At 43.6% G+C, this 16571-nt stretch overlaps 1 protein-coding gene across 1 annotated transcript in view; it reads right to left on the bottom strand.

Moving 5' to 3' along the window:
* Positions 1-16571, bottom strand: part of LOC121004751 (elastase-1-like) — a 64574-nt gene that overhangs the window by 16273 nt on the left and 31730 nt on the right. Inside the window, exons 2-3 of the mRNA XM_040437089.1 lie at positions 9567-9676; positions 2161-2255 (exon numbers count right to left, since the gene is read on the bottom strand). Coding sequence (XP_040293023.1) covers positions 2161-2255; positions 9567-9676 — 205 coding nt within the window. The remainder of the gene's footprint in view (positions 1-2160; positions 2256-9566; positions 9677-16571) is intronic.

Raw genomic sequence — 16571 nt, forward strand, 5'->3', positions numbered from 1 at the left:
AAAAATGTAAACTGTAAAAAATAACAATAAAAAACATCAACAAAAAATAATAGAAATAAGTAAAACAAGGGCAATGGGTTTTCTGAGTGTCACTTGTATCACTAATTCTGTATATCATTTCAGATTCACTGGAATTTCGGGGAAAGAAATGAAAGAACAATGATGAGCCTGGACGGTGGACGAGGAGCCCACAAAGTATTCGCTTTTCCTTTATTATGTAATTTGTTGCGTTTTTTTTCTCTGGGGTGTAGTGTTCTTGTCCCGATCACATATAAGGTAGGGTAGTATGTAGATTGGCAATGCTGACTGCTTGTAGATTATAGTTTTGGTATATACTGATGAGGAGAACCCTCTAGGTCACGAGCCGCAACTAGAATGCAGCCCGCAATGCTGGTGGTACTGGCGTGCATGCAGCATTGGGGCCGCACATAGGGGATAGTTTCCTATCTTGGAAAAGTGGGGACGCTCCTCTAGGTTGCAACTAGTGGAAATCATCCACTGTGACCTGATATTGAATCTAGCAGGCCTGCAGCATGTAATTCAGTACGAAATATATATACTGGCCAAACTCCCTTTAGCAACATGGTGATTCCGAGCTTTAATGATGGGAGTGCGCATGCGCTTTCTTCTCCTGGTGTCAGCGGACGCGACTCAATAGGAGTCAACAATGTGCGTCCATTGCGTAACTCGAGAGCGTCATCACTGGAATAGTGTGGTGTTACTCGGACGCTGACTGATTAGGTATATGCGACCGGGACATGCGCACTTGCACCCTCGAGACGCGCTCAACAACGCGATGGTATGTGTGGGCTGCATCACTCCCCCAGGTACTAACTCATCATTATATCCCCGCTACATATGTGCACAATTAAAGTATTATTAATTACAATGTATGTATAAGGAACAGCTGACAAGATTTATGGATTTTATGTATTATCATATGCTAGTCAGCTCTATTATGCACTTGATTTACTGATAGCACTAGTCACTTTATTCATGATTACTGGGATGACCTCCTTATGATTGTATGTAAACTTTTTACACTGTTTTTTATTAAGTATCAATTATGTTGATGTATCCAATGATTTGATTGGTTCACCTATATATGTCTGCTTTTGCACTTTTATCAATGCTTGAAAAAGGCTCATGTTGAGCCGAAACGTCGCTTTTTTGCTGCTACCACATGAGTGAATAAACACTACCTGTTGTTTTACTGAAGAAACCGTCTGGAGTGCAGTCCAATTTTTTCTATTATCTACAAGTGGGTAAGATCCAGTTACCGTACTTGGACTTTGCACCCGCCTTCAATTGCTTCCAAGGTGGTGCTGCCAGTTGTTTTTCGCATTATATATATATATATATATATATATATATATACTGTATATATATACTGTATATATATATATTTTCTATATTTTAAAAAATGTTTTAGTTTTTTTTTTTTTACACTTTTTAAAAGTTCCCCTAGGGAACTTGAAGAAGCGATAATTATATCACTTTTCTTATAGACTCCAATGAATTAGCATTGAAGTCTATAAGAAATTCGCTATGTTCCTATGGAGGGGTCTTCATAGGAACATAGGTTTGGCAGCCTCAGATCATTCAATGGGAAACGAGGCTGCCGCAGCGAACCCAGGTTTTCACCGCTCAGATGCCGTGGTCACATTTGACCATGGCATTTGAGAGATTAAATGTCTGCGATCTGTGTTATCACCGATCGCAGACATTAATTTCAGATTGCTTCAAATAGCAGACATCCGGCTGCTATGGCACTCACATTAAAGAAATGACTTCCACCATACAGGTACGGTGCTGGTTGCCAAGGGGTTAAACTGCTCTTGAAAAATAAAATCTGAGCCTTAATTGGTTGCTACGGGTAATAAGGACACTTATAGTGTTACACAGTTTTTAGAAATGAGGCCCAAAAGTTAGTTAATTTTATTTATTCTTTTATATTAAACTCTCTCTGCTTTATAGGCACACCACTTCCTAGCTCTACCCATGAAAATATTATAGGCTATGAGGACAGTCATAAACATACTGTAAATAAAATCTAGTATTTTTTTTTTTTATAACCTTTTTCTAGTTTTTCCTCAGATCAATTTATCTGAGCAAATGACTAATAGTTAACTATGACAAAACCAAAATTGTAAAACTCACTTCTGAAAGCAGTGGGCCGCAGTGAGGACCCAATTTTTGTGAATGAGCGTCCCACCGCAGACATGAACAAATTTCTTACTTCCCCTAGCCCGAACCTTAAAAAACAAAGCACAATTCAGTTAGTCAAACAAATAAAGCAATTAACCAAATTACAGTATTAAATTCACCATTCTTCTTGTAGGTCACAAAAAAATGTGAATGTCCATGGAAGGTAGTAAATTGAATTTCTGAAGTTCTTTTGCAGTGTAATGCATGTACAATAGGGTAATTGTGTACTGTAATTAACCCCCTGTGATCAACCAGAGTTCTGTTCATTCACAGAAAAGTCCTGTTACCCTCTGGATGGCTGCAAAAGGGTTATTTTTCAGGCTGCATGATCCTATGTGGCTGCCACTTCGGAGGTTAGAACCCGCAGCGCCTGCATGAGTCTGAATCCCTCAGAAGCGCTTTGGCAAGAGATGCTTGCACTGCAGGTTGTAATCCCAGACTGGGATCACATGCCCAATGATCCCAGAAGTGACAGATGTACAGCGCATCTCGGATAACCCCTTTAACTTAGAACCTAATTGTTTATTTGATGATCACTGTTAATGGCCACCCGGTAATGCCTCATTCACACATCAGTGTTTTGGTCAGTTATTTCCATCAGGATTGGAGCCTATACAGAGATAACACACAAAGAAATAAATGCAATCAGCTCATCGCCTGTCATGGTCCCTCCCTAGACAGAGGTGAGAAGATCAGAGAGACTGTCTGCACGTGAGGGTATCTGACAGTCTCTGTTTTCTCTTTGCAGTGTTGTTGTTTGGTAATCACCACACCTCTTGGCAGGTGCAGCTTGAAGTCATTACTGAGGCTCTATTTAGTCCTGAATCACACTGCTTACTATGTGGTTGATATTTCCTACTGGAGTTGGTTGAGCTGGTTTGTTGTTTCTTTGGATCTCCTGTTCCTCCATTCTGCTTGAAGCTAAGTGCACTTTGTCTTGCATTTTGTTGTTTGATTGTGTGTGTTGTTGTCTAGGCCTCAGGGAGATGCTGGTTCCTTCATCTGGGAAGGAACCAGTAGTCTCATTCCCTGCCACCATTCCTAGGGCCTTCCAGAATCTTCAGGGCCTAGGTTCCGGTATATGAGTATTTCCACCTTCAGGGTCTACTCATACTGGCAGGAGTCAGGGAGAGGTCGAGGTCACCATCCCTCTCCCTTAGTTTTGAGGCCTAGACTCCGGTCTATTCCTTCTGTGTGTCATTTGGTGTTATCCCCCCCCCATTACTCGTGACATTATCAACCGCCCCAAAAAAAGTCATTTTGGTGGTGTCAGTGCATCGATGGATACTGTTTCTGCACTGGTCGATCGTATGCAGGGATTGTTTTTGAAGGTGGCTGACCTCCGCACGGCCGTCTTGCAGTTTCAGAGACCACTGGCGGCGGCTTCCAGCAGCGGTAGCCAGACCTGCCCGGAACCTAAGATCGCTCTCCCGGATAGGTTTTCCAGGGCAACTTTGTTCCGTTCAGGGAGTCACGCAAACTATATTTTAGACTACGTCCTAACTCTTCTGGGGACGAGAGTCAAAAGTGGGGATTATTATTTTGTTTCTGAAAGGTGACGCTCAGTATCGGGCGCTTTCGTTGCCGACCAGATCACAATCTACGATGACCCAGATCGGGTCTTCCTGGCCGAGACAAAGTTGCGTGGCTTACGGCAGGGAGAGTGTTCTGCGGAGTCCTATTGCTCTGAATTTAGATGATGGGCAATTGATACTGAGTAGAATGACCCGGCCCTCCGTAGTCAATTCTGTCAAGGGTTATCCGAGAACCTGAAGGATGCATTGGCATATCACGAATATCCAGAGTCATTGGAGGTGGCCATGTCTCTGGCTGTACGTATTGATAGATGCCTGAGGGAGAGATCTAAGGTTCCTCTCACTCGGGACGCACTATGATATGGGGAAGCGGCCTCTTCGACACTTTGGGTAGGGAGGCACTTGAGCTCATGTCTGATGATGAGCTAATGCAGTTGGAGGAAGTCACTCCTGGACCTGGTAATAAAAACATTAAGGTCAAGAAAAGACTCTGCTTTTTCTGTGGTAAATGGGGACATTTTGTTAACGTATGTTCTTATGTTAAACGTCAAGGTGAAAAAGAGAGAAAGAGAACTAATGTGTTTAGTCCTCTTCTCACTCTTGGTAGTGTGGGTGGGGAATCTGAGAATGTACTTTTTGTCATTTACCGGGAATTGAAGCATTTATTGACAGTGGGGCAGGGGTTAACCTAGTGGATGGCCAATTCGTCTGTATGCATGGTTTGACAACAAGCACATTAGACAAAAATATTTTGGTGTTTGCGATTGATTCTGCTCCACTCTCACAAAAATATTTGTCATAGATTGTGCAGGACATTCGCCTAAAGGTGGGAGATTCTCATCAAGAATCCATTTGATGTTTTGTGCTGGAGGGTCTGCCTGCTGCTCTGATGCTAGGTTTACCATGGTTATCCAAACATAACCCTAACAGAGCGAGACAGATTCTTCATTGGAGTGATTTTTGCATAGACAACTGTCTTAGCACGTCGCTTTCTGTTGTAACCACTAAAATTGTACCTTCTTTTATTTCAGATTTTTCTGATATATTCTCTGAAAGTGGAGACCAGGAGTTATCTCCACATCGGGAGTATGATTGCCCTGTCAACCTTATTCCCGGAGCTAGATTGCCCAAGTCTCGGTTGTATAATCTTTCTGAACCCGAAAGAGTAGCCATGCGAGAATATATCACCGAGAGCTTGGCTAAAGGTCATATTAGACCATCCAAATCACCAGTTGCTGCAGGGTTCTTCTTTGTAAAAAAGAAGGACGGAACTCTTAGGCCATGTTTGGACTTCCGTGAGCTTAATCGCATTACTGTCCGTGATCCCTATCCGCTTCCTTTGATCCCAGATTTGTTCAATCAGATTGTTGGTGCCAAAGTGTTCTCTAAGTTGGATTTGAGGGGGGCATATAATCTGGTAAGGATCAAGCAGGGGGACGAATGGAAGACGGCCTTTAATACTCCTGCAGGTTATTTTGAGAATTTGGTCATGCCTTTTGGGTTGACCAATGCTCCTGCTGTTTTTCAACAGTTCATCAATGACATCTTTCATCATCTGGTAGGCAGGTTTGTGGTGGTGTATCTGGATGATATTTTAATTTATACCCCCGACATGGAGAAGCATCAGGATCACGTGAGATAGGTCTTACATATCCTAAGGGAGAATAAATTGTATGCTAAGATGGAGAAGTGTGTATTTGCAGTTCCAGAAGTGCAATTCCTGGGTTACCTACTCTCATCTTCAGGTTTTGTATGGATCTGAAAAAAGTCAGTGCTGTGTTGGACTGGGATCGACCTGAAAATCTGAAAGCGCTCATGCGATTTTTGGGGTTCACCAACTACTACCGTAAATTTATTTTGAATTACTCAACTGTTGGTAAACCATTAACATTTATGACTAAGAAAGGTGCAGATTTCTTAGTCTGGGCTAATGAGGCATTACAAGCCTTTTCTGCTGTGAAGGAATGTTTTGCTTCTGCTCCTATACTGGTGCAGCATGATGTGTCACAGCCATTCATTGTGGAAGTTGACGCATCCGAGGTAGGGGTTGGAGCAGTCTTGTCGCAGGGTCCTTCTCCTAGGAAATGGAGCCACGTGCTTTTTTCTCAAAAAAACTCTCTACTGCTGAAAGAAATTATGATGTAGGTAATAGAGAGTTGCTGGCCATTAAGTTGGCTTTTGAGGAATGGCGTCATTGGTTGGAAGGAGCGATTCACCCCATTACGGTAATTACTGATCACAAAAATCTGGCCTATCTGGAGTCGACTAAACATCTGAACCCAAGACAGGCCAGATTGTCGTTGTTTTTTACCAGCTTTAATTTTGTTGTCACCTATCGCCCTGGGGTTAAAAACGTCAAAGCGGATGCTTTGTCGCGTAGCTTTCCCGGGGGGAGGGGGGAGTGATTCAGAGGATCCTTGCCCGATATTAGCTGATGGGGTGGTTTTATCCGTCCTTTATCCTGAACTTGAGGCAGAGATGTTAGAGGCCCAGGAAGATGCACCTGATTCTTGTCCTCCAGGGAAGTTGTTTGTTCTTTCGGAACTACGGCACAAGGTGTTTCAAGAACATCACACTACTGTTCTTATGGGACACGCTGGGAGCAGATCCACAGTTGATCTCATTTCAAGGGGATTGTGGTGGCCAGGATTGCGTAAATGTGTTGAGGGCTATGTGTCAGCTTGTGAGCGTGCAAAGCTGACATATACTCGGCCTTCAGGATCTCTACTTTCCTTGTCTATCCCATCCCGACCGTGGACTCACTTGTCCATGGACTTTATCACAGATTTGCCGAATTCCTCAGGCAAAACCGTGATTCTGGTGGTTGTTGATCGCTTCAGAAACATGTCGCACTTTATAGCATTATCAGGTCTATCTAATGCTAAAACTATCGCACAAGTGTTTGTCGATAGCATTGTGAAACTACATGGTATCCCCTCTGATGTGGTGTCTGATAGAGGGACTCCGTTTTTTTCCAGATTCTGGAAGGCGTTCTGTATTTGCCTGGGGGTACAATTGTCCTTCTCTTCGGCCTTTCATCCTCAGTTAAACGGACAGACTGAGCGCACTAACCAGAATCTGGAGACTTATTTGAGATGTTTTGTCTTGGAGAATCAGGAGGAGTGGTCTTCATTTTTGTCGTTGGCTGAGTTTGCCATAAATAACCATAGGCAGGAGTCCACTGATAAGTCGTAATTTTTCAGAGCATATGGGTTCCATCCGCAGTTTGGCACATTTTCTGGTACTGAGACTTCTGATATACCGGAAGAGGAAAGAGTTTCCTTTTCGTTGTCATCTATTTGGTGGAAAATTCAAAACTATTTTTAAAAAAATGGCCAAAAAGTATAAATGTATGGCTGACAAGAGGCGTATGAGTGGTCCGGACCTGAGAGTGGGTGATTCTGTGTGGCTGTCCACAAGAAACATTAGGTACCTTCTTGAAAGTTGGGGCCAAGTTTTATTGGGCCATATAAGATCTCTACCAATATTAATCCAGTTGCTTTTTGTCTTGAACTTCCGCAGGCTTTAAAAATTCATAATGTTTTTCACAAATCATTACTGAAAAGATATGTCGAACCTGCTGAACCGTCCTCCTTACCTCCTGCTCCTGTCTTGGTGGACGGTAATCTTGAATTTCAGATTGCCAGGATAGTGAACTCATGAATTCTCAGTCGATCTCTTCAGTATCTCGTGCACTGGAAAGGTTACGGTCGAAAGGAAAGAATGTGGGTTCCTGCGACTGACGTTAATGCCAGTCACCTTGTGAAGGCCTTTCACAGGGCGCATCCTGATAAAGTTGTCCCTGGGTGTCCGAAGGTCACCCGTAGAGGGGGGAGGGTACTATCATGGTCCCTCCCATGAAAGAGGTGAGAAGATCGGAGAGACTGACGGCATGTGAGGGTGTCTGACAGTCTCTGTTTTCTCCTTGCAGTGTTGTTGTTTAGTAATGACTACACCTCTTGGTAGTTGCAGCTTGTAGTCATTACTAAGGCTCTGTTTAGTCCTGAATCACACTGCTTACTATGCAGTTGATATTTCCTACTGGAGTTGGTTGAGCTGGTTTGTTGTTTCTTTGGATCTCCTGCTCCTCCATTCTACGTGAAGTGCATTTTGTCTTCCATTTTGTTGTTTGATTGTGTGTGTTGTCTAGGCCTCAGGGAGACGCTGGTTCCTTCATCTGGGAAGGAACCAGTAGTCTCATTCCCTGCCACCATTCGTAGGGCCTTCCAGGGTCTTCAGGGCCTAGGTTCTGGTGTATGAGTATTTCCACCTTCAGGGTCTACTTATACTGGCAGGAGTCAGGGAGAGGTCTAGGGATTCCTAGAAGGTCACCATCCCTCTCCCTTAGCTTTGAGGCCTAGACTCCGGTCTATTCCTTCTGTGTGTCATTTGGTGTTATACCCTCCCCATTACCTGTGACATCGCCTTTGTTTGTCTTCGGTGCACAGATCCTTAGGAGAAACAAATCCAGTGTAGGAACAAAATAGTGGGTCCAGAACTTGGGTCTAGAATAAAACCATGAATCTTTTATTTCACATATTTAAAAAAAAGTCAAAAATGGCACACAGCAGGATATCTCATGGGTATATGTCCTAATGTGTGCCATTTTTGGACTTTAAAAAAAATAAAATATTTGAAATAAAAGATATATGTTTTTTTATTCCAGACCCAAGTGCTGGACCTGCTATTTTGTTTCTACACAGGGATAAGGTATTTTGGAAAGATCTGCACCTGTTCTGTGTTTAGAGCCATACCTAGTTTTGGCTCACAATTACTGATGGAAATCACTGCCTGTGTGAATAAGGTATAACCTGTAAAAACTCACGGCCATTAACAATAAACAATGAATAAACAATTTGATTGTAGTTAAGGCTTTATTTAACTGGTTGAGAATTGGCCAGATCATCGCTAAGAAGCATTCGTAGGAATGCTTGTTAGAAATGATCTGCCTGTGTAAAGATGCCGCCGACTACCTGATGAAGGAGAAAATGTTCGTTCATCGGGTAATCATGTTTTTATGCAGGCACAAAAATCATTGTTAGCTGGTAGCAGATTGCGCTGTCTAATCAAGTTCTCCTGCCGGCAAATAATGATTATGTATGGGGATGAGCAATAGCATTAGCGATCAGTCTTCCCCATACTGTGAGATCACTGCATGTAAATAGGGCGGTCTCCTTCACTGACGAGTAGGTGATTGCCAGGAAGGAACACTTCCTTTACGACAATTGTCTGCTAAATCTAAGGGTTCATTCACATGGATCACATAGAGTGGATCTGGATCTGTTCCACAATGTTGTGGAACGAATCCGGACCCATTCATTCCCTATGGGGCCAGAAGAGATGCGGACAGCACACAGTGTGCTGTCCGCATCCGCATTTCCAGAGCGCGGCCCCGATCTTCCGGTCCAAGGCTCCCCAAAAAAATAGACCATGTTCTATTCTTGTCCGCAATTGCGGACAAGAATAGTCAGTTCTATGGGGGTGCCGGCCGGGTGTATTGCGGATCCGCAATACACTACGGACATGTGAATGGACCCTAACTGTGTAATACAGCCCTTCGTTAATATGCTACTGCTGCAGCCTGTATGGATGCATGGTGGTCACGTCTCAACCACAGCTCAACCACACCATGTGGCGGTACCCCAATAGTACTTACTGTAAATCACTTTTATTAATGCCTATTAATTCACTTCCACAAGGTCCTTTCATAGGACTGGACCCTTTTTTCCCCTATAGCTAACCCACTAACCATAATGATTTCCAGTCACATATAATACCCAAAAATATATGAACAAATATTTATCACAGGAGCTATATTTTTACCTGCAAGGAAACCTGCCATGGCCAGGAGAACGGGCGTACTTCATTCCCAGACACAATTCTTCCAGCAGTGTTTTGTTGGAAAAATGCAACCCCACAATCTGCTGGCCAGTCTGAGAAAATAAAAAAATTACTTGTGAAGCAATCTTCATATAATAATGACTTTTCCTGTTGAAAGGGTTAAAATAAAAACCCATGGTCTTTACTAGATTCTATAAGCTTATGATCATATTCTTGGACATATGTGGTTGTGGTGTTTGTATACTTTCCGTTACTACATCTAATTTTCACCCACTACAGCTAAAAAATGTAAACTTGATCACTTTTTGTAATACATTTTCTACTTACTGACTCTCGTGTTGTCTTGGTGCACACTCTTAGTACACATTTTTGTATAGCAGTTTGAAATACAGATTGAAAAAGTGCATTAGTTGATTAATCAGTTTGGATCTGTTGAAGAAAAGATAACTACAAATATACAAGCATAGTTTTGCCCAATGGTAGATTTTTTGATGTGATGTGATGTGTCTGGAGGGTACTTCAGCATTTTGCTCAGTCATTGGAATCATAAGCCTGAACATCTTTGCTTTTTAGGGTGAAAAATGTAGATTTCCTACCATTCATGTTTGACAACCTGACATCTGGGTCTAATCCATTGCCCATTCTATATTGTAATCTAAACATCATTAGTACTTACGCAGGGTGATTAGCGTTGAGCGAATCGAAGTAAAACAAATTAAATTTGATCCAAATTTCTGGATAAATTTAATTTGCCACGAATCCTCGTGTTTCATAGTAATAAATAGTTTTTTTTCCTAAAATAGCTGCTACATGTGTTAAAAACTGAAAGTCAGAAGCTCAGGAAGCCAATATGACCCATAATGCCATGCAGCCAGCCAGTCAGCAGATATCCCTCCCCTGTGATGTCACAGCCCTATAAAAGCCTCATCCCGCCTGGTCTCTGCCATTTTACTGTGAGCTGAGCATAGGAACAGGCGTGCCAAGCACTAGATACAGTGGTTGTAATGGATCTCCTGGCACCCCGACTAAGTACCTCCGTTGATGGATGCTCCTAGTGCTTCCCAAGGGCTCCAAGCACTCAACTTAACACCATAACCACCACAGACCCCACGAACCGCTGCAGCTTGGTTGGGGTCTCACCGTCATCCACCCACGCTGGACCCAAGACCGGGCTTCAGCTTCTAGTGGGTGAACCCTTCAAGGTACACAAGGTACACTGCCGCTGGGGAATGGAGACGATGCTCTTCTCTCCCTGCAAAACATACTGCCGCTGGGGAGCAGGACCGACTGCCCCTACTCCCTGAAAATCCAGCTGCTGTTGGGGATCTGGGCCGACTGCCCAGCATCCCTGTAGGGCCAGTGGAGGGACCTCAATCCCATCTCCACCTGCCATATGGGGTTCCCCCCAGGACCAGTCTATGACTTCCCCTACCTCCGCAGCTGGTACTGAAGCAGGGGATACTTCAGTCGGGTCTTCCCAGCTGTAGGGTTGTAGGTCTGGGACTGACACCCAGCTCTCTGGCAGTGTATATTGGGGCCGAATTGAGCTGAGGAAGTATTGGTAATCCTGCTCCAGCTCCCACTCCATTGTCACTAGAGATGCCAGGTCTTGTCTCACCTCTCTCGCTGTAGCCCAATCATGCATAGGCTCCCTGTAGTCATAGATATTCCAGAACCGGGACTCTCCAGCATCTCCGAACTCCGGTTCTGCTAAGGCCTCAAAGAACAGGCCAGGGCCATCATAATCCTCACCCTCGGGTCTGTTGTGCTCAGCCATCCAGGGGGAGTGCCGAATCACGTACCACCAGAGTGCCTGGTAGGCGTCGTCTAGCCACAGCTCCTTCCATACCAGGCTCTCGAGTTCTGTCACCCACTCATCCAGGGGCTGCTCTCCCAGAAGGGGCATTCGCAGGGCCACTCGCATCTGCAACTGCTGCTCCTTACTGGGGAGACTCTCGCCCCGCCGACGCTGTACATCTTCCAGGGCCTCGTGCCAGACGCCTTTCTGGACTGCATCCCTCCAGTCCGGGTCATCCTCCTCCTCATAGTGGAACGCTGTCTGAAGACTAGCCGATTCCATCCTGCTGTAGCCAGGGGCGCTGTACGGATACTAGTGTTGCCCTCAATATACTCCACGAATGGTGTCTCCGAGCTGCTTCTCCTGGCACCCCGACTGGGTACCTTCGTTGATGGATGCTCCTAGTGCTTCCCGAGGGCTCCAAGCACTCAACTTGACACCATAACCACCACAGACCCCAAGAACCGCCGCAGCTTAGTTGGGGTCTCACCGTCGTCCACCCACACTGGACCCAAGATCGGGCTTCAGCTTCCAGTGGGTGAACCTCTCCTAAATCCACAGAGCAGGAACCATGAACAAGCTTTTACAAGAGCTTATACTCAGGGGAGTATTGTGATATAGCAATCCCCAAGAGTGTAGTTATCCCATCCCCCAAACATGAGCCAAAACTTCATGAAGGAGTAAAGCAGGTCTCTCTATTGAACACACAAGCATTGACTTATATACACATTTTCCAACAAGGGTACCCCGTGGACCTGGTTGGGAACTGAGGACATAACATAGCAGCCAATCCTTTACACAAAAACTATACATTCAACAAACACAATGGCATTGTCTGTGACGCAATTAACAGACACAATGGCATTGCCTGTGACGCACTCAATAACAGAATAGGCATTGTCTTTGACGCAATGAACAAAATACAATTACCAAAACACAATGGGCTCTGCCTGTGATACAATTACCAAACATAATGGGTTAACTTAATCACTCACAGGCAGAAAACACACATTTTCCCCCAAAACACAGAAAACACCTCAAAACCCCACATATAATTTATACATCCATGAATAGCTCTGATCTGGGTGAACAACATATCCAAAAATCACCAAGATCCGAGAAGGGGTTCCCGAATTCAATGGAAGTCACATTTGGCTGACTGCAAGCATGGCTTTCCTGCCCAAAACAGTTCCACAGATTTAGGCTGTGCGGCCGGTCTACCTTCTCCTTCAAAGTTAGTATATGGCCCATAATCCTGAGGCAAGAGGCTGGCAAACAGGCCCCTCCAAAACCCAGTGGCGAGGTTATTTTCGCCACAGTGGTTAACAAAGCTTTTAATTGTAGAATATTGGGATAGGGTCCTGTTGTTTGAGCGTCAATAAAGGCTCTATCATACGGTCAGTATTTTGCATCAGAATTTGATCATGATTTGGAAGCCAAAAGCAGGAGTGGGTCCAAAAACGCAGAAGAAATGCAAATATTTCCATCATGTGTGAACTCTGTTTTGGACCCACTCCTGTTTTGCCTTACAAATAATGATCAAATTCTGATGCAAAAAACTGACCAAATACTGACCGTGTGATAGAGGCCATAAAAGTCCTGCATGTAGGACTTTTTTTTCCATCTGAATAAAACTGATTTCAGACACAAATGGTTAAAACTGATGCAAATTGAGCATGAGACCTCTATCACATGGTCTGTATTTTGCATCAGGATTTGATCATGATTTGGAAACCAAAAGCAGGGGTGGGTGCAAAACACAGAAGACATGCAAATATTTCCACTCCTGTTTTTGCCTTACCAATACTGATCAAATGCTGACCAAATACTGACTGTTTGAAGGCAGATGCTCAAACTACAGGATACGCTTTTTTGCCTGTTCTTCTGATGGATTAGAAGAACGGAAAAATAATCAGTGATGTAAACATAGCCTTACTGCTGACACCCTCCCCACTGTCATGGGGCCACTACTTAAACTGCACAGTTAAGTCCAGGCAGATAAGTTAGGGCTGACGCTAATATTGACCTGTAAGTTCACACTTCTGTTATTTGGTCAGTTTTTTCCATCACTTATTGTGAGGCAAATTCAGGAGCCAAACCTACTCTCAGAATAGGTATCATGAATAGGTCTGCACCTGTTCTGTGGTTTTGACCTGCACCTGCTTTGGGCTGACAATAACTGATGTATTCTCAAATAAGTGAAATGTGAACTAAGCCGGATAGTGACGTACAGTCCTTCTACAGCTAACAGAAGGGATTCAAATGTATGTGTTTGCAATGCCACAACATGGATTAAACGAACCTTTTTTTTCTCCACTACTTTATTGCTTCTGCCTCCATGTCCTTATTTTGTTCACTAAAGAGACATTGGGACACCTGCAGAGGCAGGCAGCGTTTTTTTTTTTTTTTTTTACTGATGGACGATGTATGCTTTTTTTTGGGGAGTTAAGCTAGGGGTTAGCTAGGATCTTTGCGCCACAATCTTCTCCAGAAATATGTCTAATATAGGCGTATTTCTGGTTAGTAAAAGACCCCCAAAATGTTAGGGCTTGATAGGAACTTTGCTATGGCAGGCTTCGGAGCCTTCAGAATGCCCCGGGCTGCCATGGCAACCAAACGGCTCCAGTGATCTTGTCACAGGGGAGCCATTTGGTCAGCAGGAGCTCAGCTTTTCCAGTAATTGACTAAGGCATCTGAGGGGTAAAAAGTCCATGATCAGAGTTGTCTCGGATTAGTGACTCTTCCATTGGATGTTTGCTGTATTAGGCCTCTTTCACACTTGCGTTGTCCGGATCCGGCGTGTACTCCACTTGCCGGAATTACACTCCGGATCCGGAAAAACGCAAGTGTACTGAAAGCATTTGAAGACGGAACCGTCTTCCAAATGCGTTCAGTGTTACTATGGCACCCAGGACGCTATTAAAGTCCTGGTTGCCATAGTAGTAGTGGGGAGCGGGGAGCAGCATACTTACCGTCCGTGCGGCTCCCCGGGCGCTCCAGAATGACGTCAGAGCGCCCCATGCGCATGGATGACGTGATCCATGTGATCACATGATCCATGAGCTTGGGGCGCCCTGACGTCACTCTGGAGCGCCCGGGGAGCCGCACGGACGGTAAGTATGCTGCTCCCCGCTCCCCACTACACTTTACCATGGCTGCCAGGACTTTAGCGTCCCGGCAGCCATGGTAACCACTCTGAAAAAGCTAAATGTCGGATGCGGCAATGCGCCGAAACGACGTTTAGCTTAAGGCCGGATCCGGATCAATGCCTTTCAATGGGCATTAATTCCGGATCCGGCTTTGCGGCAAGTGTTCCGGATTTTTGGCCGGAGCAAAAAGCGCAGCATGCTGCGGTATTTTCTCCGGCCAAAAAACGTTCCGTTCCGGAACTGAAGACATCCTGATGCATCCTGAACGGATTTCTCTCCATTCAGAATGCATTAGGATAATCCTGATCAGGATTCTTCCGGCATAGAGCCCCGACGACGGAACTCTATGCCGGAACACAACAACGCAGGTGTGAAAGAGCCCTAAGACAGTAGACACCTAGTGGCTAAGGTGCCCGCTCAGCTCCTGAATGGACATAATCTTTAAAGACCCAACATCGGCCAAACATGTACAATGTATGTTGAGAAGTGGTTAATCGGCTGTTAAATCAGTTATTGTTATTGGGTAACTTCCTCACTATTATGAGCTTAAAACTTTATAACTGCAAATTTCTTACACATTGTGTAATACTACATTTTGCCTGCTGAGGTTCGGCTAGCTGCATCTTTCTTAGGTGAACAGAGCTGAGAAACATCTCCTAGAGATACTAGGCAGGCTTCAAAGACTTGTCATCAGGAGTCCACTCTATGAGAATATACAAATTGCACTTAGCAAAGCAGTATGCAAACACATCTCAATGAGATGCAAATTAAAGGGGATTTCCAGGGATGCAAATTAAAAGGGATTTCCAGGGTATAGATATTGATGAGCTATCTTTAAGATAGTTTATCCAAATTAGATTGGTGGGGTCTAACATCTGGCACCCCACTGACGACCTGTTTACTGTAGCTGCCAGAATTAACACAGATAACTAAGCAAGAAGCTATCCTAAAGATAGGTCATGAGTATGTATAACCCGGAAAACATCTTTAATTGTAAAGCATTTTTGTGGTCAGAATTTCTGAAAGTAAGCGACAGCTCTACAACTATGTCAGTGCTCACAATCAGTTCTTTTAGAGGCAGATCACATATTGCAGCACATGCTACCTTTTGCTTCTTCACTTTTACTTCTGCTAGACAAATTTGTGTCAGAAAGAGGAAGAACATTTTTTAACATTGCTATTCGTTTCATTTTCCGTGCTAGAAAATGAGAATGCAACAGGAACCCCAATCAGCTTTGTGTAAGAAAAGTTTTAAGCTCATAATACTGAGGAAGTTACCCAATAACAATTACTGATTTAAGAGCAAATTAACCACTTCCCGACATCCATCGTACATGTATAGCCGATGTAGGGTTTTTAACCCCTTCTACCCCGGGCCAGTTTTCGCTCTTTTGTCCGGCCATTTTTTGCAAATCTGACATGTGTCACTTTATGTGGTAATAGCTTTGGAACACTTTTACTTATCCAAGCCATTCTGAGATTGTTTTCTCGTGACACATTGTACTTCATGATAGTCATAAATTTGAGTCAATATATTCCACCTTTATTTGTGAAAAAATCCCAATTTACCAAAAATTTGGAAAAATTCCCAAATTTTCTAATTTCAATTTCTCTACTTTTATAATAGATAGTGATACCTCATATAATAGTTATTACTTTACATTTCCCATATGTCTACCTCATGTTTGGATCATTTTGAAAATGACATTTTATTTTTTGGGGACGTTAGAAGGCTTAGAAGTTTAGAAGCAAATCTTAAAATTTTTCTGAAAATTTCCAAAACCCACTTTTTAAGAACCAGTTCAAGTCTGAAGTCACTTTGTGGGGCTTACATAATAGAAACCAAAAATTACTCTATTTTAGAAACTACACCCCTTAAGGTATTCAAAACAGATTTTACAAACTTTGTTAACCCTTTAGGTGTTCCGCAAGAATTAATGGAAAATGGAGATGAAATTTCAGAATTTCCCTTTTTTGGCAGATTTTCCATTTTAATCCATTTTTTCCAGTAACAAAGCAAGGGTTAACAGCCAAACAAAA

This window comes from Bufo bufo, chromosome 6 (assembly GCF_905171765.1).
Source record: "Bufo bufo chromosome 6, aBufBuf1.1, whole genome shotgun sequence".
Lineage (NCBI taxonomy): Eukaryota > Metazoa > Chordata > Amphibia > Anura > Bufonidae > Bufo > Bufo bufo.